Genomic DNA, 24,856 nt, shown 5'->3' with positions numbered 1-24,856 from the left:
GCTGGCTGCAGTGGCCTCACAGACTAGCTGGCATCAGAAAAGGCCAGAACAGATAGCAGCCAACAGCAAATGCTGTTAGCAGCAAGTGCTGAGCTGCAAGCTGTGCTCAGCATAGACTGGGAAAAACCCAGGATCTCTGGAGACGACACAGTGCTAGGCATTAGAGTGTGGTGAATGATTTCATGGGTGTGGACCCAGTTCAGTGCCCAAGAGCATCAAGTTAACTGGCACTAGTTGGCCCATGACTGTGTCTCATTGCCCATTTGGAAGGAGGAGGCAGCCAGATCGTGCTGAAGCTGCATCAGTGCTGGTGCCTGGAGTCGACACCAGGGCCAAAGTTGAAGTACTTAAGGCTCAAGTGGTGGTCAAGTCCAGAGCCCATTCTGATGTCAGGACAGGACAGGTCTAACATCAGCTGATGAGACAGATGCAACTTAAGTCCCAGTAACAATTATCTTTGGCTGGGCTGGAGGTCCAGATATATTCTTCTGGGCAGTGTTGATGTAAGAAAAGCCCCACTTGTTGTGACATCCACCTGAAAAGCACTGTCCCATGCATTGTATTTTGAGGATGCTGGACTGTCAAGAGGAAGCTTGCAGCGTTCAGGATGCTGAAGAAGCAATACTGCAGTGCCTACTATTGGATTTTCATACCTGGCAGGCCATTTGTGGTCCATTCGAGAAAATGCCAAAGGAATGTTAAGGAAGACAGTCTTAGGCTATTCAGAGTCAGTTCTATTGGCAAATTTAAGGCTATTTTCAAAGGATTCCCACATTCATCTCCTCAAATGCTGGCACTTGTTTAACTTTCATGGAACAACCAAAAAATGTTGCTTCCACAAAACATTTTGTTCAAGTTTTGCTATGCCTGTTAACTAAATGTATGAAATTAATACTCTGAATCCATTAAAATGATCAGATATTACGCTTCATAAATAAATAAAAGTGTTATAAAAACATAAGATGGTTGCCCTTCATGAGTAACTGCCCTGCCAGCTGAGCTGTCCAAGCATGACTCATAACCCGTCCCTCACAGCTTTACTTCTGCAAGTATCTGATCTCCTACATTCCAAACTCCACAGAAGTTTTTCTGCATGTCTTGTGGGACTAGCATTCCTGGAAGAAAGAACATTTTGGAGTTATGGCTTAGCCACAGCCTAGGGGATTGTTTCCAAGTTGAATTTTCACTCTGCAACTTCCAAACTCCCAGGAGTGTACAAACTACTACTCAGTTTTAATCTTGGGAGAGGAACTTAAATGTATGATCAGAATTACTTGATACTGGCTCATCAGATTTAGTGTGGTGACCAATTTCACACCACTGCAAAACAGTTCATATTTATAAAGATTACAAGTTTATACTTTATTTGTGGACTTGTTAACTGTGATTCAAATAACAGAATATAGCTGGAGTTGTTTACAAGTAAGCAAGGTGTAACATGGAATAGCTTTGAATTTCAATTGTTTATTTACTAAAACAATATTCTACTAGTGCCATTAGATATTTCAGTAAACGGTAGCTGAAAGCTTTTTTTTAAAAAAAAAAAAAAAAAAAGAAAGAAAAAGAAATAGCTTCAGGCAATATATGATTAATGATCAAACTGTTATCATTTATCAACACACCTTATTAATTATTCAAACTGTTAATGTTGGTTAACAAGCCACATCACTTCAAGTAAAACACTTGAGCTTTCTATGGTTGTCTCTGCCATCATCATCATCATCATCATCATCATCATCATCATGAGTAAAAACCAATGATCCCATCACCGTCTTCTGCTTACCACTTGCCAACAAAAAAAATATTTTTGTGTATTTTCCTCACTTTATGAGTCAAATATTGCTAATTTTGGGTAGAAAAAAGAATGAATATCACAAAGAAAAAATTTTATTAGCTCTAGTTTCTGTGATTCACAATAGGTGGAAACATTCTATTTTGGCAGATTAATAGAAAATGATACATTTTAATTAAATATGTCAAGAACATTTTAAGTAGAGATGATTTTTTTTAATGATCATTACATTCAAAGAGTTCTAAGGTGATGGAAGAACCCGTAGCAGGTGGTTGGGTCTGAAAAGCACCATGTGGTGGCTTCATGAGCTAGTTGTCTTTTGGCTTTCCTCCTGTGACTGAGTTCTGTAGCTTCCCTACACAGAGACCAGCTGTAATCTGCAAGTACTGCTTCATTCCAGTGGTCCTGATATCTGTGTCCCAATACACTAAATTCATAACTGACAGCTCCACAACAAGGAGGGGAAAAGTCTACTGGTAGTGGAGAAAATGTACCTTAATGGACATGTTGCATTCGAGAAGATGGAATTTTTGCAGGAGTACTGCCAACAGCTGAGAATGGTTATCATCTCCTTTGTTGCTTAAAAATCTATGAATAATCTCTTGAAGGCTTCCCAAACTTCCTTCTCTTTCCCATCCATAACTCAATCAAACATAGGATCCTTTACAAGTTGACAAATTTGAACCCCAACAAAAATACCTCTCTTAATGTTAGCATTACTTCATGTAGGAAATTTGCCTCTTAAGTACTTCAAGGCATGTCCTACTTGGTCAATGAACCAATGAAAATTTTTTCATCAACTCCAGCTTTAATCGTAGGGGTGAAAGATCATCATCTTTTGGGTCCACAAGAGACTTAGCAACAATACTTTTCTTGCTAGGTTTTTTGCAGGCCAGTGTGATTCAATATAATGTGATTTTCTATCTCTATTGTCCCGCATACATAAAAACCAGCAGTAATTAGTGTATTCTAGTTGCATTTCTATAAGAACAGCAATGACTTTTAGATCAACACATATTTTAATCTGTGTTCGGCACATTTGAGTGAGTCAATGAGGGCTTTCATGTTGTGTAAGTCTCCTTCATGTGAACTGCATGATCAAAAGGAACAGAACAAAGACAGTTGCCGTTGTGAAGTAATTCAGCTTTCAAACTTAGCTTGGAGGAAAATATTTTTATTGTTGAGCAGTTTAAGGCGACAAAAGTTATGGGATACCTTCTAATGTTTTGCTAATGTTTTGTTGGACCTGCTTTTGCGTGCTGTAGTGCAACAACTTGACATTGCATGGTCTCCACAAGAGTCATTGGAAGCCGTAGGCAGAAATATTGGGCCACATTGCCTCTTTAGCCATCCATAATTGTGAAAGTGTTGCCAGCGCATGATTTTGTGAACGAACTGACCTCTCAATTATGTTCCATAAAAGCTGGCATTCATGTTGGACAGTCTGGATGGCCAAATCATTCACTTGAGTAGAACTATCCAGAATGTTCTTCAAACCAATCGCCAAAATTTGTGGCCCGATGAAACTGTGCATTGTCATCCATAAAAATTCCATTATTGTTCTGGAGCATGAAGTCCAGGAATGGCTTCAAACTGTCTCCAGGTAGCCAAACATAACCATTTCTAGTCAATGATCAGTCCAGTGGGACCAGAGATCACAGTCCATTTCACATAAACACAGCCCACAGCATTATGGAGCCACCACCAGCTTGTACAGAGTCATACTGACCACACACTGACCCTACCTTCAGCTCTTACCAACTGAAATTGGGGCTCATCTGACCAGGCTTGGTTTTCCAGTCATCTAGGATCCAACCAATTTGGTCACAATCCCATGAGAGGCCATGTTCTGCTGTTAGCAGAGGCATTTACATTGGTCATCTGCTACCATAGTCCATTAACACCACATTTCACCACACTGTCCCAGTAGATATGTTCTTCATATGTTCCACGTTGATTTCTGTGGTTGTTTCATGTAGTGTTCCCTGTTTGTTATGAAATGGGACTATCTTCCCATTCCAATCTGAATTCCATTCCCATGTGAACATTCTCTGAAGAGATCATTTTAGCTCGAATTTTTAACTTTATGTACTTATAATACTATTATCTATACCCAGTTCCAGTAGTAATCTGCCTTTTAAAAAATTAGTACAAATGAGTTAACTATTTCAGATTAAATATCACATTAGTATGTTACGCGGTTTATATTAGCAACTAAGGGGAGTAAGCCATTCATTAATAATCCAACTTTGACATTTCGTGATATGAACTGTTAACCCTTTAACTGTTCTGGATGTGTCTACACGTAGACACGTTCAGAGTACCAGGTAGAAGGAGTGGTGGTGCACGTAAACACATTCAGAGCATACAGGGACAGGTACAAAGGCATGCACATTAACACATCCAGAACAGTTATAGGGTTAAGACATGTTGCACCACAAATTCTTGAAAATTTACTTCTCCCCTGTTTCACGAAAAGCTATAATATTTATTCATTATGGTTATTTTAAACAATAGCTCTACTTGAGAACTATCTTAGACACCAATAACAATGTCTTATTCACAGTAATTTGGTCATAAATGACTAAAATGTATTTTAAATTGTTGTACTGTAGAACTCATTGAAATTGTATACGAAATTAAGTACACTCTTCCAAACTGCATATCAGAGCATGTAGAGCAATATGCGGCCCATTTTTGGTGTAAGTAACTGGAATCATCTAATGACTTAATTGTTGTTTTGTAAATTTTACATTTACAATGTATTCAGTTGTTTTGTTTTAGATAAAAGGAAGTGGCACATGAGTCACACAGGAGAGGCAGTGCCCAGTAAGGATGTAGTAGTAGTATGAAAGTAGTAAGTGAGAGGCAGTGAGTCTGCCTTATTGCCTTTCAGAAGCTGTCTGTGTGAGACTCTTTTGGAGGCTTTCAGATGATAAAATGTACCTATCATCAATGTATATACTATGTAGTCATAATGCAAAACAAGAAAAGTGGTATACACTGTTTTTTGTTTAAAAACTAGTACATCAGCAATGATGGACTCTAGACTTTCTGAAGCAACAACCCCCAAGCATATCGAAGTTGAGTGTCTCATCATATGGAGCAGCTAAGTTATTATGTGAACTATTATTAACTGTGTTTGAAATTTTCTAGTTTTCACTCATCTTTGTACTTGTGAATGGTGGAGGGCCAAACTATTAAATTGCTCTTATGGTATGATTGAGAATTCACTATTACCACTATTCAATTATAGATATAACTAAAAACTGTATATTTTATTCACACTCAGCATCAGTGGCAATTAAAATGCTTTCCTCTCACACATTAAGGGTGGCATTTTAGTTAGCACTGACAGCTCTATGCAAATGCCACTGCTGTCAGTCGTTAAAGTGGAGGCCATCGACCACTGCATTGTCCATGGTGAAGGTTAATGCATGAAATTTGGTATTCTTAGCACACTCTTGTCACTGTGGATTGCAGGATACTGAATTCCCTAATGATTTCTGAAATGGAATGTCCCATGATCCAATTACCATTCTGAACACAAAGTCTCTTAATTCTCAGCCTGTGGCCATAATTCCATCAGAAACCTTTTCACATGAATCGCCCGAGTTCAAATGACAGCTTTGCCACTGCACTGTCCTTCTATACCTTGTATATACAGTACTACCACCATCTGTCTATGTGCGTATCATTATCGCATGATTATTGCCACCTCAGCGTATAGGTGCAGTAACGTCTGGAACATTCCCTGTAAAACTTTACAGTCACTCCACATTCACACTCGGTGAAAAATTCTAAGTCATGATGGACTTCTACTATGCTGCCATTTGTCTTTAAAAAAAACAGTCACACAAATAGCCAAACTGCAACCTGACTCTCTCAAGTCTACAAAACAAGTCCTCATTTTTTTCACTTCTAGTTTATGAGTGTCACTCATGAAGTTGTTATACATTTGAAAAATAATCAGTCTTAAAAACTCAAGTATATGTCCACTTGCCATCCCACCCAGAAATCAGTCACAAACTTTACTATTCACATCCAGCAGAAAGAACTCATCATCCGCTTCCGGCACTAAACACAAAGTCCCTTCCTCACTCCTCAGAGTCTAAACCACAAGTTACTCTATATATTAAAAACAAAGATTCCAAGACTTACCAAGCGGGAAAACGCCGGCAGACAGGCACAAGAACAAAACACACACACAGAATTACTAGCTTTCGCAACCGATGGTTGCTTCTTCAGGAAGGAGAGGGAAAGACGAAAGGATGTGGGTTTTAAGGGAGAGGGTAAGGAGTCATTCCAATCCCGGGAGTGGAAAGACTTCCCTTAGGGGGAAAAAAAGGACAGGTGTACACTCGCGCACACACACACACGCACACATATCCATCCGCACATACACAGACACAAGCAGACATATTTTGGCCTAAATATGATTTTCAAACTTAATATAAAATTACAGATATTTGTGAATTCTGATAGTGGAAGCCTTACGAAAATTGATGTGTTTATGTTCCACCCATTTAAAGAGGGGAAATGTCCAATGACAAACATTCTTTTCCCTGCTCCCTACAACATCACTGAAGTCGCTCAAAACTAAGGAACTGCAGAACTTTTGCAAATGGGTCTGTATACTATAATTAAACAATGACCCAAGGCATAATGAAATTATTCTTGGCCAAATTTAGTGCAGATTTTTTCTGTCAAAGACACTCACAAGAGATCCTGCACACAGGAGAAGTTTGGTAGCACAACAGATAGTGCATGTGACTGCTGATAAAGAGGTCACGTCAGATCCTGAAAGGATCACATACATTTTTAAATGTTTTATACAAAAGAAGAAAAAAGCATTAGCAAGAACTGAGTGTAGCAGTGTTTCAATTTTTGGATATATTACATGTAGCTTCACATTAATCTTGTCTGAGAAATGGACAGCAGAGGATAAATGCATTTACTTTACAAACAATTCACTTTTTTTGGAAAGCACTTGCTAGTAGCGGAGGTTACCACCACATGCCCCAGTACAATGAGGTGTAGAATGATGAAGCTACACAGAAAGATATAAAGTGTATACAACATGCAAGTTACACAAATGTAAGGACTGTGATATTTGTGAGTATAAACTTACATTAGCATCAGAAGCAGACTTTCTTCATCTTTATCTGAGATAATGAAACTGCAGAAGTTTAAACAATAAAAATTTTAGCTGGACAGTATGAAGACAAAGGCATTGCTTCCAATGAAATAAAAAGTGTGTGGTCACATTAACTAGAAAATATTTTTTTGAATGTGGCATGTATGAACAGCAATTGCAAATGTAAGCACATGTAAACAGCAAGTAAAAACCAAAAATATTTTGTTCAGTGTATTGAAGTTTTGTAATTGTCATTTGGTTTTCATATGAGAGGACTGTCAAGATGTTTTCCAAATAATTTAAAATGTTCTTTCAGGTTAGATTCCAACCAGCAATCTATGTACATCATCTTACAAAATTCGATGACATTAGACTACCAAATAATTGAGATATAGTTGGATAAAATGACAATATTCACTACGAGTTTAATTTCATTGAATGACACTATCCTTTGTTGTTCAGTGGGAGAACATATCTTGGAGGTAAATTAATGTTAACCTCATGGTGTAACACATTTGTAAGCAAGCTAGTGAACTTGTGCGTCGACATTGTGGTTAATTTGCCGGTACAATGCAACCATATCTTACACATATTCTCATCCTCTGGAGTTTTTATAGATCAATTTGTGTAGTCTGGCACTACACACCATTTGTAATCCATTTTCCAAAACATAAATTCCAAAACAAGACATCACTGTGAATTAGCTTTATGACAGTAGGAGCAGCAAGCTAGCCAGTGATGTCACAGCCATAACATGACTTGGGAGGAGTGTTTCAGTGGGATTTCAAATTATATGAATTTCATTTCCATTTTTATAAAATAATACTGAAATTCAAGAGGGAAAAAAAGCATGTTAGGAGCATAAAATGACATAATTAATCATTTAAGACAATTTCCAGAAAACAGTCAAATACCCTATTGGTCAATATTGATTAAAAGGATGACACAATGTATTACTCTCAAATGCTGATCAAAATGACATCAAACACTATGTATATTAAAAATTAGTTACAGTCACATGAGTTAATTTGTTACTAGCCTAGTACACAAATGTTCTGCACATTTTTAATATTTAGAGCTCTCATTGAAGTCTGGAAGATAAAATGAATTATATTTGCATCTGTGGTGTGTGCATGAAATGTTGGTAATGGTTATCGGTGAGAATCCCTCTTCAGTCACTGAATTCCTGTCGAGACATGCCTGTGAGTGATTCTGAGCTGCATGGGGTGGCTGTGATTTCCTGGCTCTATATCTGCACCATTTTGTTAAGCATCTTGCTCAATCCCAATGATATATTGTAGGAACTGGAAATACCTCATCTCATTTACAGACAGGAATGTCCTGTTCTATAATTTTTCCAAACGATTGCTCCAAAAGTTTCCTACATTCTGACTGTGAGCTCTTGGCTCAAATATGTACTCTCAAGTGCTTTACAGTCACTGGCCCTTGCTGGAATTTTTAAAGAGATTGGAAAACCACACTTGTGGTTCTCCAGCGACCATTTGCATGTCTTGGAAAGTTTTTCTTTTTTTCTGTTTTGAAGAGTATTAGTCAGTTTTGAAGGTAGACAAAGTACTGGCAGAGGCAAAGCTGTGAGGGCAGGTCATGAGCTGCACTTGAATAGCTCATTAAGCAGAGCACTTGCACACAAAAAGCAAACAACGTATGTTTGAGTCTTGGTTTGGCACACACTCCATTGCAGAGTGAAAACTCATTCTAGAAAAGTGTTACAAATTGAATGTATGATGAATAATCATTTTTAAAGTTTATTTTCTCCATTTTGAGAAGTATTAGTCAGTCACATGTTTTACTAGCTAACCAGGATTTTTTTCCCATCAAACTGATTTCTCTCTCTCTCTTTTTTTCCCCTCCCCTGCAGATTTTTAACTACCAGTGTCAAACCAACATTACTGATAGATGCATGAAACCCTATTTTATGAATATATGCTAGCCTAATGAAGGGGGAAAGATTAGGTTTTAATTAGTTATAACAGAGCATAATCTCAGATTGGGGAAGGAAAGTGCCCATGCCCTTTCAAACAAATCATCTCATCATTCACCATAAGCTATTTAAGAGCATCAATGAAAGCCTATACTGGGTGGTCGGATGGGTATTTGAACAGCTATCCTCCCAGATAAAATTCCACAGCCTTGTTGGGTGGAAAACTATTAAACACATGTGGAACATTAAGTTTTACCTAATTACTTTCAAATTTATTTTGTGAGACACAATGCATTCTCAAACTCACCAACTCAGCTATATCAAAACTACAATTTTAGGATCTTGCCCACCTTGGAAATATTTCTGCAGATACCTATGAGCTATTGCTCACTATATTGCACCAGCTGAATACTCTAAATGACATCAAAACTTAGGCAGCCAACAAAGAGGACTGCTTGATTTATTTAATGCCAAATTTGATAAGCTCTCGAATTTGAGTGCTATTGAACTTATAGTCTCATAGCCTCACTGGAGGAAGGAACAGCTGTAGTTACAAAATAGTACAAAATGATCTGACTTTACTTTCTGGGTGTGCAGGCACTATGATGTACTGGTGGAAAGAATTCAAAAATGTCTAGAAAACCTTCCCACAGAAAGATACACCTATCCAATGTCTCCAATTGACATTCTTATTAGACAAGAGAATTAATCAAGTTGTTAGCTGACTGGGTTAAGATTCTGAAGACAGTATTTGGAGGAAGAACTAAATTAGCAAAACTACCCTCAAAGGAAATGTGTTGTTTAACACCAAAAGAAACACACTCCTGCATGCTGAAAATAGAAGTGTTATTTGCAAGAGAGAACCATTAAAGAGATCTTTTCCGTGCCATTACTGAAGACAGTTTCTGACAATGTTAACAAAGTTCTACACAAGTACAACACTGTCATTATATTTTGATTAAGGAAAAAAATATAAATAGGAAGCACAACTATTTGAATTTCTTTACAGGCTTGTGCCCTGATAATCAAAGCAAAAGTGGACAGAAACCAATGCACATATTGTCCACCACAGAAGAAAAAACGGCACCTGTCTAAAGGAATATAAAAACAATTGTTATTATGTGTAATTGATAACTCAACATAATAACATGAGCTCACCCACAGTGCAACCAAATAAACTGGGTAACATTCAAGATTTATAAAAGCCTAAGAATTTTGAAAACATGGGAATACGTTTTACAGGAAATATGGAGTCAAACTAGACAGGGAGCTTGGAACTAAATGAAGCATATAGTGCAATTTATTGACTATCTGAGCTCTTGATGCCACTCCTGTTCAAAGGGGGGATCTTGCAGAACATTTTGAGAATGTCACAACATAAGAACAGCATTTTCATATGTGAACCAAATCTGTATTTTAGGTTCACACAAAAATATTGTTCTTTTCTCATCATAATATCGAGCAGATACAAAGAAGCATCCCGGTTGCTCTGCTTATAAAAGCAGTGCAACGTTGGAATCACTCATTTTTATATATCTTTGTATAATTTATAATCAATATATTATCTTTGTATAATATGGTGAATCTTTACAAATAATCACCACATCCTCAGGTGCAGTGTCCCATAGCAGAAAATTACTTCATGATAGAGATAATTACAACAGATTTTACAATGTAAAAATTTGAAAATATTAACTGTAAAAGCTTGTATTACAAGACAAATACTTAGTTTTCATAGTTCGTATTGCACTTTCATTTTAATAAAGACATCAAATGTCACCAGGTAAGGGATTTGGAAGACTTATACAGTGGAGAGATGCTATCTGACAAAGGAGGTCTTATGAACAGTGGTGATTAAACCTTATCAGATTATAACCTTATATTGTACCTTTTTATTATGTTTCACTTACATATTCAAATCAAATCTATGTACTGGCAAAGTACCAATTTACTGCCAGAGTTAACATTATTTGTACAGTAGCAGTCTACTGCATTCCATGAGCTTGATCTCCATGCTACATTTTATTGTTTCTATTCTTTATCAAGAAGAAGTATGTGATCTCATTGCTATGGTTCTGGAACTGTACTGGAGTCAGGGGTGTACCTGGAATTAGTATTACCAATTCCATTGCTCATTATACAACAAGTTGTTGAATTTCATGATGGAAGATTCATTAATAAATGTCTGTCCAAGCACACCATGAGGATTAACTAGTTCTTTATGCCTCTTTATTATTTCTAGACAATTCTTTCAAAATTTCTGAAATTTATTGCGGTATGGAGAAACTGAAAGCTCGATAAAACTGCGAGCAAGCCTGCAGACAGTTATTTATTAATTTCACAAACCTCACATAAAAGTCTTCGAGCTCTGCGATTTGATGTGCACTGCACTGAGTGCAGCTGTATTCCAGCCACAACTTTCTTTCCAGGAATTAGAATTTTAGCTCCTAATTTTTTACTGGAATTTGTGAATGATTTCAGAATCAATTTCAATTTCTAGATTATTAAATATTTTATTTCAAATTAATCAGTCTTCAAGGATAGGAGATATGCAGACCGCTGTTTCCCCAGCTTATTTACAACTTCTATAATTCTCAGGTGTCTGGCCAGGTCACGCTGTAATTACTCCACAATATTTCAGCAGACAGACTTGTTGCCATCTTTAGATGGTCTCTGGTGTCTGCTGCTCAGTCTTGTTGGCACCCTGATTATTTTGCTCCGGCTGCTACCCATGCGGCCATGGTTTCAAATAAATTGACTGACTCAGCGGAAAGATTAATAAAAGCCAAATTTCCCTAGCAAACCGACAAAAATAACTTCATTGTTCTGCAAGGCGATTAATGCTTGACTGTCATAAAGGTGGAAATAAAATCAGAAACTAATAATATATTTTAGCCTTCCGTAACTATGTGAATGAATTTTAATTCACTTGATAGCTCCCAGCCACAGAAATCTGTTTTGTTTTCATTTGACGTGAGAGCAATAAACAAAGAGGAAACAGCAAAATCACTAATTGTAAACACGGGTCACATGGAGACTATCCACTCCCCACAACAACTCAGACAGCTCTGTGCATCAGCTCTGGATCTATGATATTTCCGAACCACGTCAATACTAGATACTGGTTCCCCACCCCTCCTTCCTCCCTCATGAGTTTGTGGTAGAATGCAAAATATTTGAAAAAAAAAGCAACTTTTCAAAAATATGTTCATTTTATAGTGCACATCTTTCTGTGAGTCTGGCATATAAAACATGTGTTCGAGGAAATGTAAGCCATGTTATTTGGTCTTAAATGTGCCAAAGTGCAGTGCCACACCTCTCCACACAGCATTCTTCTATCACACGTCACTGTACTTCGCTCTCTGGAATTCAAACGTATATTTTGTAATGGATGCCATCAAACAATATTCAGGACAGTGGAAGTTAAAATGTCCTGTCTTGTCTTTCCTGCTCCCAGTCTGCCAGTTTGATATCTAGCCCTTCTTTTTTTTTTTAACACGCAATTAATATTGGATGGGATTATTTATAGCCCAGAGAACAAGAACTCTTCAGAAAATTTGCACTCTTTATTACCTATTAGCTAATAACCTGCTTTTCTTGTGTAACACAAAATTAAACATAGGATACACCCCAAACCAATAAAGACAAGTGACAAGCAAAACAGTACACATTTCTTCAGTCCTTAAGTCCTAGCATTTTTTTTCTCTCTAACCTTGCTACAGCTTTACATGGTGTCCTTTCCTTTGTGCGAAAGGATCTATTACCTCATCAAACTTCATGTGCCACATAAAAAAAAAAAAAAAAAAAAAAAAAAAAAAAAAAAAAAAAAAAAAAAAAATGCGAAATGTTGTATAATACTGAAAAAGCTGTTAATACAAACAGTAGCCAAGACTAGTGTGGTTTCTCAATCTGATTATGTGTATTTTGTCACTGTCTGCTAGATAAAATGAAATAGGCCTGTCTAATATTGCAGCAATTGTAACACACACCAAATAAACAAACTGTTTTAGCACGAACTGTCACTTTTTTTAACACAACAGAATATAATTCACGAAGTACCAGTATCAAATGCCTATTAGGCCTACTACAAGCAAAAAGCTTTATGTTCGGAAATAGTTTCAGATTTCATTCATATGGTCCACTGTCTCAAGCATGAGATCAAAAAGTAGCAGTACAAATTTTTTGTATAAATTTGGAATCCTCATATTCTTCCATAATTTGTATGATGTCCCCATTTCTTCTCCTTCCTCATTCTAACAAACAATCTTGTCATCACTAGTTCTGTAACTATTCCTGCCAGTGTCAAAACTTAATTCTCCGGTTAATTTCACTAACCCTGACACAACCAACTGCTTAGTTATTCTGCATTTATTCTCCAGTTAGACATTATTACGTGTTCGTACAATGCGTTTTCCGCACTACTCCCAGAATAGAACATAGGCGTCTGCTACCAGAGTCCGTTACTAGCCGTTACTAGTGTAGCGGTCTGGCCAAAAATTTTCTATCAAAATTTCATTTTCTTGGATACACCGAGAAGATAATACGTAATTTTTCTTACCTGTTATTCCTGTTAGTAGTTTATTTCCAATCTGGTAGTCTGAATCTATAGATTTTGCTGGTAATTACAACAACACTGATTGTTCGCAAACCCAGTCAATCACATAAACAAACAGCGATTGACATTCACCCGTTCGGCTTTATTCCGCTCTGCTCGAATAGCCCCGTCCCCTTCTGTCTGCAGGTAAGTTTATTTCTAGATGCGACGGGGATTTCCCTGGCAGAGACATGACGTGCACTATGCAGGCATTAAAAACTCAACAAGGGCGATGTACTTGAGTACAATATTGTGGAAATGGAAGAAGATGTAGATGAAGATGAAATGGGAGAAATGATATTGCGTGAAGAGTTTTACAGAGCACTGAAAGACCTGAGTCGTAACAAAGCCCCCGGAGTAGACAACATTCCATTAGAACTACTGACAACCTTTGGAGAGCCAGTCCTGACAAAACTCTACCATCTGGTGAGCAAGATGTATGAGACAGGCGAAATACCCTCAGACTTCAAGAAGAATATAATTATTCCAATCCCAAAGAAAGTAGGTGATGACAGACGTGAAAATTACAGAACTATCAGTTTCATAAGCCACAGCTACAAAATACTAACACGCGTTCTTTACAGACGAATGGAAAAACTAGTAGAAGCCGACCTCGGGGAAGATCAGTTTGGATTCCGTAGAAATGTTGGAACACGTGGGGCAATACTGACCATACGACTTATCTTAGAAAAAAGATTAAGGAAAGGCAAACCTACGTTTCTAGCATTTGTAGACTTAGAGAAAGCTTTTGACAATGTTGATTGGAATACTCTCTTTCAAATTCTGAAGGTGGCAGGGATAAAATATAGAGAGCGGAAGGCTATTTACAATTTGTACAGAAACCAGATGGCAGTTATAAGAGTCGAGGGCTGTGAAAGGGAAGCAGTGGTTGGGAAGGGAGTGAGACAGGGTTGTAGCCTCTCCCCGATGTTATTCAATCTGTATATTGAGCAAGCAATGAAGGAAACAAATGAAAAGCTCGGAGTAGGTATTAAAATCCATGGAGAAGAAATTAAAACTTTGAGGTTCGCCGATGACATTGTAATTCTGCCAGAGACAGCAAAGGACTTGGAAGAGCAATTGAACGGAATGGACAGTGTCTTGAAAGGAGGATATAAGATGAACATCAACAAAAGCAAAACGAGGATAATGGAATGTATTCGAATTAAGTCGGGTGATGCTGAAGGAATTACATTAGGAGATGAGACACTTAAAGTAGTAAAGGAGTTTTGCTATTTGGGGAGCAAAATAACTGATGATTGTCGAAGTAGAGAGGATATAAAATGTAGACTGGCAATGGTGAGGAAAGTGTTTCTGAAGAAGAGAAATTTGTTAACATCGAGCATTGATTTAAGTGTCAGGAAGTCGTTTCTCAAAGTGTTTGTATGAAGTGTAGCCATGTATGGAAGTGAAACGTGGACGATAAATAGCTTAGACAAGAAGAGAATAGAAGTTTTGAAATGGGGTGCTACAGAAGAATGCTTAAGATTAGATGGGTAGATCACATAACTAATGAGGAGGTATTGAATAGGATTGGGGAGAAGAGAAGTTTGTGGCACAACTTGACCAGAAGAAGGGATCGGTTGGTAGGACATGTTCTGAGGCATCAAGGGATCACCAATTTAGTATTGGGGGGCAGTGTGGAGAGTTAAAATCGTAGAGGGAGACTGAGAGATGAATACACTAAACAGATTCAGATGGATGTAGGTTGCAGTAGGTACTGGGAGATGAAGAAGCTTGCACAGGATAGAGTAGCATGGAGAGCTGCATCAAACCAGTCTCAGGACTGAAGACAACAACAACAACAACAACAACAACAGCAACAACAACAACAACAACAACAGCAACAACAACAACAACAACAACGACAACGACAGTATGACAATTGTTCCTTCCTGCATATAATATGTTGCTAAACATGGGCTTTGTGAATGAAGTTACATTACCGTAATGACCCTCAGAAATGAAAGTATTGATCTTATTTGTAAAACAGTTCCTTAAAAATTTTCTCATCAGAATAACTACATTTTAATGTGTTGCACCAGGAGTAAGGTATTAAATATAAGGTTCAACTTTATATATACAGAGGTCCAGAGCTGCATCAAACCAGTCTCAGGACTGGAGACAACAACAACAAACAACAACATGTTCATAAATGTTCAAAAACCAACTTTGATGTGTTTCAAAATCATATGAATAATCGATAGACCAATGTGCGCTGGATACTAGGCGCTTTGTGAAAAAAAGGCTTTTTCCTCAATAATATGAATTCCTGCCGTCCGGGGCAGATATCCCGATTTGCCCCCATTGAATCTGGCAGCCGCGTCAGTAAAATTTTTCCAGGTAGCATCTTGCTGCTTGCTGCTACTGCTTATATGGCTAACAGTCACACTTCTGTAGCCAGAAACGGGTGAAGGTACTACACATGTGCGACTCAAACTGCACAAGCGCATGAGCCCGCTCGCAACTGCTCAAACGAATCTAATTTAAACAGTTGTAATGTCACGCTCATCGGAGACAATTTGTTGTAATGTAGCATTGTACAGTATTCCTAAAGACTCTGACACATTTTGCTTTTGGCAGACACTTGTATAAGTACTCTGTTGTGTTGACGTATATGGCGCATTTCCTTTGCAACTTAAGTTTCTTCTTTTTTTTTCTTCTCTTGTTCATGTTTTATTGCTGCAATATTACTCTACAGTAATATCCTTTGTTAGAGTAGTGTTTCTTGCCAGTCAAAATTACAAAAATTTAACTGAAAACTAAAACAAAACAAAAAATTCTAGGAATTTTTTCCAGTTTTCTCCCAGATGAAAAAAATCCCGTGTTTTTCCCGGATCTCTCGGTTGTCCCGGGTCATATACACCCTGATTACAGCTTCTCTGGCATTATTATGTCATAAGCTCAAAATAAGTATGTCCATCAGATACAAAGGTAATCAACAACAGCCTATAGGGTAGGTTGTGCTGGGAAAGAATTGTTAAGAAAAAAATTTGACATGTTGCACCATTTCCAAGTTAACTGACATTGAAGTTAGCGCTAATGAAACCAATGTGCGTGGAAATTCATGCAGCCTGCCAGAGACAGTGTAGCGAAATGTATTCTTTGTTTGAATTCGTAACACGGAGCAAGAGAGTGATGCACAAATTGGACATGAGACAGCAGTAAGGATCGAACATGAGCCAAAGGCTGAGAGGGCTTGTTCACTACCATCTGTACTACAAGAGCAACTGATACTAACTGCATCAGGTAGGCCACTTGAATTTGTGTGTGCCGTGTCCTGATTCACTAATTTAAATGCTAATTAACTCAGAAACAGCACAATGGATTTAATTTTTTCCTTGAGAATCATTTTTCAGCACAGTGTGTCCTGCAACATCCTTACAAGCTTTACAGACTGTTTCCAATCACCCTCTACAGCTTGGTGCCATCCACGCTGCTATCTCACCTTTTCTGAAGCTCTATGCCATAATGTCTCCAGTCCCAAAATGCAGTGCCATCCCTATTTATCCCTTCTGAAACATTACCATCAGCTGCTACTGTCAGGCTTGTACAGTGAAAAATCTTCAGTTGGATATGGCAATCTGAAAGAAACATATGGACATTCTTCCTCACCAAACTGTAGCCATTATCAATACTAGAGAGGGTACTGCACAATATTAGCGTGACATGTCCTGGGGAGACTACTTTTTGTCTGGTGGGCTTATGTATAACGAGAGTTAAAAAAAGAAACAGGCTGGAGTCTGGAATGCGCAAACCAGTGACAGGAGGGTAATATTGTGGCATGTGTAATGAGGTGTGGTTCCAATCAGTGTGTGAAAGTTCACATCCCATCTCTAGAGGGCACAAGTACACATCATGTAACTATACAGAGCTAGCAGGCACTAGTCTGTAACTTCTTAATGTGCAATAGTCGACAGCTGCTTAAATAACTCAGACATAAAGTCCATGCATTGGTCTGTTATTATTGCTTCTCATGTGCTGAATTTCAATAGTTAAAAACCATGAGCCACTGCTTGTTGGTTTGGTATGGCACTCATGGTCAAGTAACTTGAAAAATGATCAATTATGGTTAGTACAAATCAGTTTCCTGCTGGTGTTTGTGCCAAAGAGCCAAATACATCGAGACCTGTTAACTGGAAAGATTTACCTGCCTCAGGCAGACTTTGCAATGGTATTTGCTGATGACTTAGCTCAGCTCTTTGAGAGCAAGAGATGAAGTTCTTTATATAGCACCCAGTGTATTGTTTCCTCTGTGGCCACCAGTAATTTTCTGCAACGTGGCACTCCGTGGCTCACCATCTGCTGTGCCCAGCAAAGGCAGAATCATGGGCTTGCTACCTGAGCTCAGCACCACTCTCCTGTGTTTATTTTGATGCATTATATAGTGTGTACTTTGCAGCTTATTATTACCACGAAGCTTCCCTGGATGATGTACTACCTCAAATGCTAATTTTGCTAAGTCTTAAGGTCCAGTGGATTAGCCTACTGGTTCGATTCTTTAATTCTAGAAGTCATTTCAGTGCATTTGTTATGACCTTAAAAAGCCTCCCATACAGGTAACAACGAAAATAAGTGATACCAAAAATTAGCACCAGCATTTCCTTTCCATATAATGCTTTATTCATTTGCCTGGAAGCGTAGTTTATGGGGTGTTCCTTCCCAACCACATCTTGGCTCAGGACACAACTGAGGACATGGTTGCTGGAATCACAGGACACAACAAACTGTTTTTTATAGTCTGTAAAAATGAGAACAGGACTTGTGGTTAGTAATTTCTTTAACCATTGATATGTTTCTTGACAACCTGGAGTCACAATTTTTTTTAACAAATGTACGAGGTGCATTCAAGACACGGAGAGTGTCTTTCATTGTTGGGAACAGCCAAAAGTCACTAGGAGCCAGGTCAGATGAGTAGGGAGCATGAGGAATCACTTTAAAGTTGTTATCATGAAGAAACTGTTGGGTAACGTTAGCTCGATGTGCGAGTGTGTTGTCTTGGTGAAACAGCACACACGTAGCCCTTCCCGGACTTTTTTGTTGCAGTGCAGGAAGGAATTTGTTCTTCAAAACATTTTCATAGGATGCACCTATTACCGTAGTGCCCTTTGGAATGCAATGGGTAAGGATTATGCCCTCGCTGTCCCAGAACATGGACGTCATCATTTTTTCAGCACTGGCGGTTACCCGAAATTTTTTTGGTGGCGGTGAATCTGTGTACTTCCATTGAGCTGACTGGCGCTTTGTTTCTGGATTGAAAAATGGCATCCACATCTCATCCATTGTCACAAACGACGAAAAGAAAGTCCCATTCATGCTGTCGTTGCGAATCAACATTGCTTGGCAACATGCCACACGGGCAGCCATGTGGTTGTCCGTCAGCATTCGTGGCACCCACCTGGATGACACTTTCCACATTTTCAGGTCGTCATGCAGGATTGTGTGCACAGAACCCACAGAAATGCCAACTCTGGAGGCAATCTATTCAACAGTCATTCGGCGATCGCCCAAAACAATTATCTCCACTTTCTCGATTATGTCGTCAGACCGGCTTGTGCGAGCCCAAGGTAATTTCAGTTTTTTGTCACACGATTTTCTGCCTTCATTAAACTGTCACACCCATGAACGTACTTTCGACGCATCCATAACTCCATCACCACATGTCTCCTTCAACTGTCGATGAATTTCAATTGGTTTCACACCACGCAAATTCAGAAAACGAATGATTGCACACTGTTCAAGTAAGGAAAACGTCGCCATTTCAAGTATTTGAAACAGTTCTCATTCTCGCCGCTGGCGGTAAAATTCCATCTGCCATACGGTGCTGCCACCTCTGGGACGTATTGACAATGACCGCGGCCTCATTTTAAAACAATGCGCATGTTTCTATCTCTTTCCAGTCCGGAGAAAAAAAATCGGAGGCCTTAGAACTTGAATGCACCTTGTATAGGGGGTCTTGCTATCTCTGCAAATTTTGGAGTGTATTTTCTATAGAAATTCACAATCCCATGATATGCTTTACCATGCTAGAGGCTGGAAAATCTTTTACAGCTTGCACAAACCGAGGGTTGGTACATACCCCTGCACTACAAAGGGTCACTTTTCTAAGTTAAGGGTCAGTCGTGCTGCACACAACCATTCAAATACTTCATGCAGATGCACCATGTGCTCCTGGATGTTCTTGAAGCATACTATTATGTCATCTAGATATACCAGGCATTGCTTTGGTTTCAGGCCTCATAGAACTCCGACTAATATGCATTGGAAGTTCTCCGGCACATTTTTCAGATGAGATGCACCTGACACTACTGGAAGTGTCCAAATGAGACCAAAATTGCTGTCTGGTGCTACTTCTAACTGGCAATAGCCACTATGTAAATCTAAGGTTATGAAGTAATGGCATTTGTGATATTGGGCATGAGGTAAGCATTGATGACCATTTGTGGATTTACAAATCTGTAATTGCAGCAGAACCTATGGCCAGGAACTAGCACCTTCTTCTATGATTCTATCCCAAAGCTGTTGGTCTTTGAACTCCTCTGTTACTGGTTGCAAATAGTGTGGACATGGTATGGTTCCTTGTATACTGACAACTTGTTCCCAGTGGGAATTCTGTATTGTACCAGTGGTCCCCAGGCAGATTAAACAATCTTGTGTATTCATCTAATAGCTTCTCCATATCTATTCTCTTACATCCTTCCAGATGCAACACTTTTTCTCCTCAGTGCAGTTAAATTAAGAGACTGTCTGGGATTTTGATATTCCACAGTGAAATCCCTTTCTAATTCATCTTCTAAAACCTCAAAGTGAGCTCTAAGGGTTTCTTTCCATAGCATCACCTCCTCTGAACCAAAATTATGTATATTGTCAGGTACTACTTTGCTATCACCTATCTCTTGCGAATACGGCACACTTTGTCAAAACATCACCCCTTATCCAGAACCTTACTTCTGGCGCGACATCTCGGGTGTTCCTTGCAACAGATCAGCTCTTACATCCACAAAGCTGACACAGAATAATGTCTCATCCACTTCTAATGTGCACTGGTGCAGATCAACTTTAGCGTAATTATTCAGGAAGTCCAGACCCAGCATGACATTTAGGAACTGCTTAATATATTCGAAACTCCCCCACACACTTGGAAACCCAATGATGTGGAACTGAGAAAATTCAAGCTTTTACCCTTTCACCACCTACATCACTTACCTATTTACTATAGCCAATATACACTGGCTAATGACAGATACGTGCGATCACATATCTAACAGCAGCTTACATGTTCTGTCCTTTATACAAACTGAATAGAGAAATGTCTGTCACTGATTTTGCACCAGGGTATCCTGTAGTCAAGTTTACTGGAATGTTGCACAGTGGTCACTCTGCCCCCTGTAATGTTTAATGCAAGGGCATGAGTGTTACACTGATTTCACCATCTATGTGCCTGTGGACTTTTCTGAACTGGGAACATTGCAGTGGTCACACCGTTCCTGTACCAGCATAGTGGTCACACAGTTCCTGTACCATTTAATGCAGGGGCACAAGCATTATGCTGATTCCATCATCTATGTGCCTGTGGACATTTTGAGGAGAGTGCCCCATTTGCTTGCACCTCTAACACTGTGGTTTCGAAAAGAACATTGAAAGTGGCTGGAGTACCACATTTATCTTTTCCCTTGGTCTAGTAACAGAAACAATTCCAGTCAGAGCTACTGCAGTTGACACTGCCTTGTTCATGTTTCTTGGAAACTTAACACACACTTTCCATGACATTTTGGTCAGTGGAACACCACAAAAAAGCCTCAAGTGTCTATTGTTTCATCTCCTGCAAAATGGTTTTACTGTCAATCACCATTTGTCAATTCAAACTTATTGACATTGATTTGCCTGCTGTGGTTCACAAAACCTTCTATTGGTGACCTGCTTCTGCACTACACCATTAAGATGATGATAATACCATGAGGTATTCTTCTTCCTGTAATGACCCACTAACCCTCCCTTAAAGTTGGCAAAGGACTGAGCCTCCTGAAATTTATCATTGTACACCAGGTATGTCCAGGCATCTCCTACCAACAAGCTACATTTAACAACTGTTCATAACTCCAGTTTCCTAATTTGGTGGCTATATGCAAACCATAAATGAATACAGACATACCTTCCCCAGATTTATTGGAAAACAGTGCCACCAATGAGGCCATACCACCATCAAGGATAGGTGTAGACAAGCCCGAAGATGACCCTTCCCCTCTTTCACCTTATAAATGGTTCACTTCTCTACACAAAAATTCATTATCAGGGACAGCCACTTCTCTCAGGACTACCATCACAAGAGTATAATAAACACAAAATAAAAAAATAAAGGACAACACAACAAGAGAGGCCCAAAATAAAATACTTGTTCCCAGCACTTACTTGAAAACCTGCACTGAAAGCCACTGCTAATGCAACTCTCTCTCTTCAGGGCTCCGCTGACGACCATTTCCAGCACCAGCAAGTATCCTGACACCAACACCATAATAAGATTTATTGCAGAAGAGGAGTGGGCAAGTGGTTCTCTGCTGAATGTTGGCAACTGAGCGGGTGAAGAAGGCGCCAATCAATTGATAGAACACTCTATTGATGAACATGGTCAGACATGGTTTAGCACATATTACAGGTGATGGGAGGTGATCCTTTGCACAAGCACCCTGTTATGGGTGTGCTGACGCGGTGTTTCCTGTGGACGCAGGTGGCCTAGTTACCACAACAGGGTGGCAGATGGTGGATGATGGCTGCAAAGCAGCAGCACAGCAGTGAGATGATGCCCCTGTGCTCAGCTTGGACAAGGTAGATTTCACTGGTTGGCGCCAGGCGGAGGCAAAGTCATTGATGCGGCAACAGCCAACACAGGCTGTGCATCTTCGGATGGCTCAGCTGTGATGACTTGCTGAATAGCTGGTCCTGGTGGTTTCAACCTCATTTCCACATGCTGACATTTGCAGAAGGTTCTCTGTATCGAGGCCACATTGAAACATCTGGAGTGGGGTCAATCGCAATGGTGTGGCGTAATCGATAGGTCAGTGGATCATGTGATGAGAATCCACATGATGCCAGATGGAAGTGCAGGCTGTGGAAGTCGTGTCTGCTGATACTGCTAAGCTGGTAGGGCATTGGCCAGTAACTGCAGCCTTGTTTTATTCCTTGGGCTGCAATCCCAGCTGTTGGTGACTGTGCCATTACAAATTATAATTAACTCTTAAATGGCGTAACATATCAAAATGTTTTTAACAGATATTTCTCAGAACAATCTACTCTGCAACACCTTTACAAGCTTTTCAGATTGTTTATGACCACCCTATATAAGGCTGTGGTACGGACTGGCCTGCAGCTTGTGAACGATTGGTTTTCCAAGTTTAAGCTCAATCATTAATGAATGAGCTTCCAGAAGCACTCTTAAAGAAAAGAAGAAATATTCCAGCAATACAATCAAGATTTTCACTTCTCATACAGGCTAGCTCACAAGACAGCTCAACACAATTTTATCAGTTTAGTTGACTCAGTTATCTCACTTAAAAGAACCAAACATTTACCTTCTGAATAGTAAGAAAGACAGTAAATTTGATGATTCATTTCTACAAATAAAAGAAGAAAAGGAACTTTCTCTTCTGTAAATCTTCCTTTTCTCCTTTTTTCGTCCAATTATGATAACCATCTTATTACTGTGAAAGGGGTAATAAAGGAACAAAACTCTTTGAAGCATATCTAAAGCCATGGAGTCATTGCCTAGAATCCACCTCAAAAGTCTTACAAGTTCCCTGAAGAAATATTACAGAGCTGATCAGCCTATCTGACATTGTTTATACCTTTACAATCATAAACATTTTTGTACTGTAAGAGTACACATAGAGTAATCGTTTCCAGTATTGCTAAAATAGTGAGAATTTATCTGGATTATTTGCTTAATACAATATTTGGAGATATTTCTTATATGAAAGACTTAAGTGTACACAAGTTGGTTTTTAAAACAGAAAGAAACTTCCACATGGAAAAATATATTAAAAACAAAGATTCCAAGACTTACCAAGCAGGAAAGCGCCGGCAGACAGGCACATGAACAAAACACACACACAGAATTACGAGCTTTCGCAACTGGCAGTTGCTTCGTCAGGAAAGAGGGAGGGAGAGGGAAAAATGAAAGGATGTGGGTTTTAAGGGAGAGGGTAAGGAGTCATTCCAATCCCGGGAGCGGAAAGACTTCCCTTAGGGGAAAAAAAGGACAGGTGTACACTCGCACACACACACACACACACACACATCTTTTTATCTTTAAAAAAATCACTAGTTTTCAACCATAACTTTCTATGCTGTGTCATAATGATTTTTAATTTCTGTGTTTACAAAATATGCAGACCCTTATTATTTTTATTTTTATTTTCCAGTCATTTCCTATTGAAGGTGGATGAAAAGCCTATAACTAAAAAGAAATTCAGACAGCTAGTTGAAGAATTTAAGATAAAGTTGTCCGAAAACCTTGTCGGTCAAATTATGAAGAACTTTCAAATAGGAAAGAAGAAAGTAGATCCTTTAGCCATAAAACAATATTATATGATGCTATACCCAGACACAAAACTTCCAGAGAAAAAGAAGAAGAAAAAGAAAGGAAGAAAGAAAAAAGGCCAACAATCTGAAACTGAATCAACAGTGACAGAAACTTCGACAGCTGTGTCTTCAGATATGGAGTAATCCTGAAAAGAAATGACAGGGGGAAGAAAAGACTTGCTCATTATTACAAGCATGTTTATTATAACTGAAACCGTAGTTAAGGAGTATAAAAAAGTCACAGATATTAAATTATTGCAAAATAGTTAAATAATTCAATTAAATTTCACAGCACATCAGTCTAACGTGAATATCCTAGCAGCAATGTCATCGATAAGCCAATCTATTCCTTGAAGTAAGTTTTGTCCTGTTATAGCACTGCACCATACAATCTGCCAGTGATGAGTTTTTATGGAGTCCAGCTCCAACACCTGTTTCCAAATAAACACATGTCAAACATACACCCAGTATATTTTACTCTACAAAATATTTTAAAGCAAGGTAAATATGTTTCTTATGTCATTGCTTACAACAAAACTAACGAGTAATAACTAAATGTACTGCTGACTATCATAAGAAATATATTAGATGATTTTTACATGGAAAATGTCCAAATTTAAAATAAATTTTGATACTATTACAACAAAAGCAATAGTTGCTTCACACATTAATTCAGTGATTGTTCTTGAAAACAAAGAATAAATAATACTCATACAATAGAGATGTGTAAACAAAAGTTTTAGCACAAAAGCGTTTTCTAAAATTGTAATGAATAAGCATATCTGAAGGTACTATAAGCCCAACATCACTTGGCAC

At 38.6% G+C, this 24,856-nt stretch overlaps 2 protein-coding genes across 2 annotated transcripts in view; one reads left to right on the top strand and one right to left on the bottom strand.

Annotated features, from left to right (window-relative positions):
- LOC126267734 (leucine-rich repeat-containing protein 74A-like) overlaps nt 1–24,199 on the top strand; it is a 322,570-nt gene extending 298,371 nt beyond the window's left edge. The window contains exon 10 of the mRNA XM_049973037.1: nt 23,881–24,199. Coding sequence (XP_049828994.1) covers nt 23,881–24,184 — 304 coding nt within the window. The 3' untranslated portion in view covers nt 24,185–24,199. The remainder of the gene's footprint in view (nt 1–23,880) is intronic.
- A 22-nt stretch (nt 24,200–24,221) lies between these two features.
- The window catches only part of LOC126266791 (ADP-ribosylation factor-like protein 2), an 86,200-nt gene continuing 85,565 nt past the window's right edge, over nt 24,222–24,856 (bottom strand). Inside the window, exon 5 of the mRNA XM_049971334.1 lies at nt 24,222–24,471. Within this exon, the coding sequence (XP_049827291.1) occupies nt 24,337–24,471 (135 nt within the window). The 3' untranslated portion in view covers nt 24,222–24,336. The remainder of the gene's footprint in view (nt 24,472–24,856) is intronic.

This window comes from Schistocerca gregaria, chromosome 4, assembly GCF_023897955.1.
Source record: "Schistocerca gregaria isolate iqSchGreg1 chromosome 4, iqSchGreg1.2, whole genome shotgun sequence".
NCBI lineage: Eukaryota > Metazoa > Arthropoda > Insecta > Orthoptera > Acrididae > Schistocerca > Schistocerca gregaria.
This window is presented reverse-complemented; position numbering and strand designations above follow the sequence as displayed.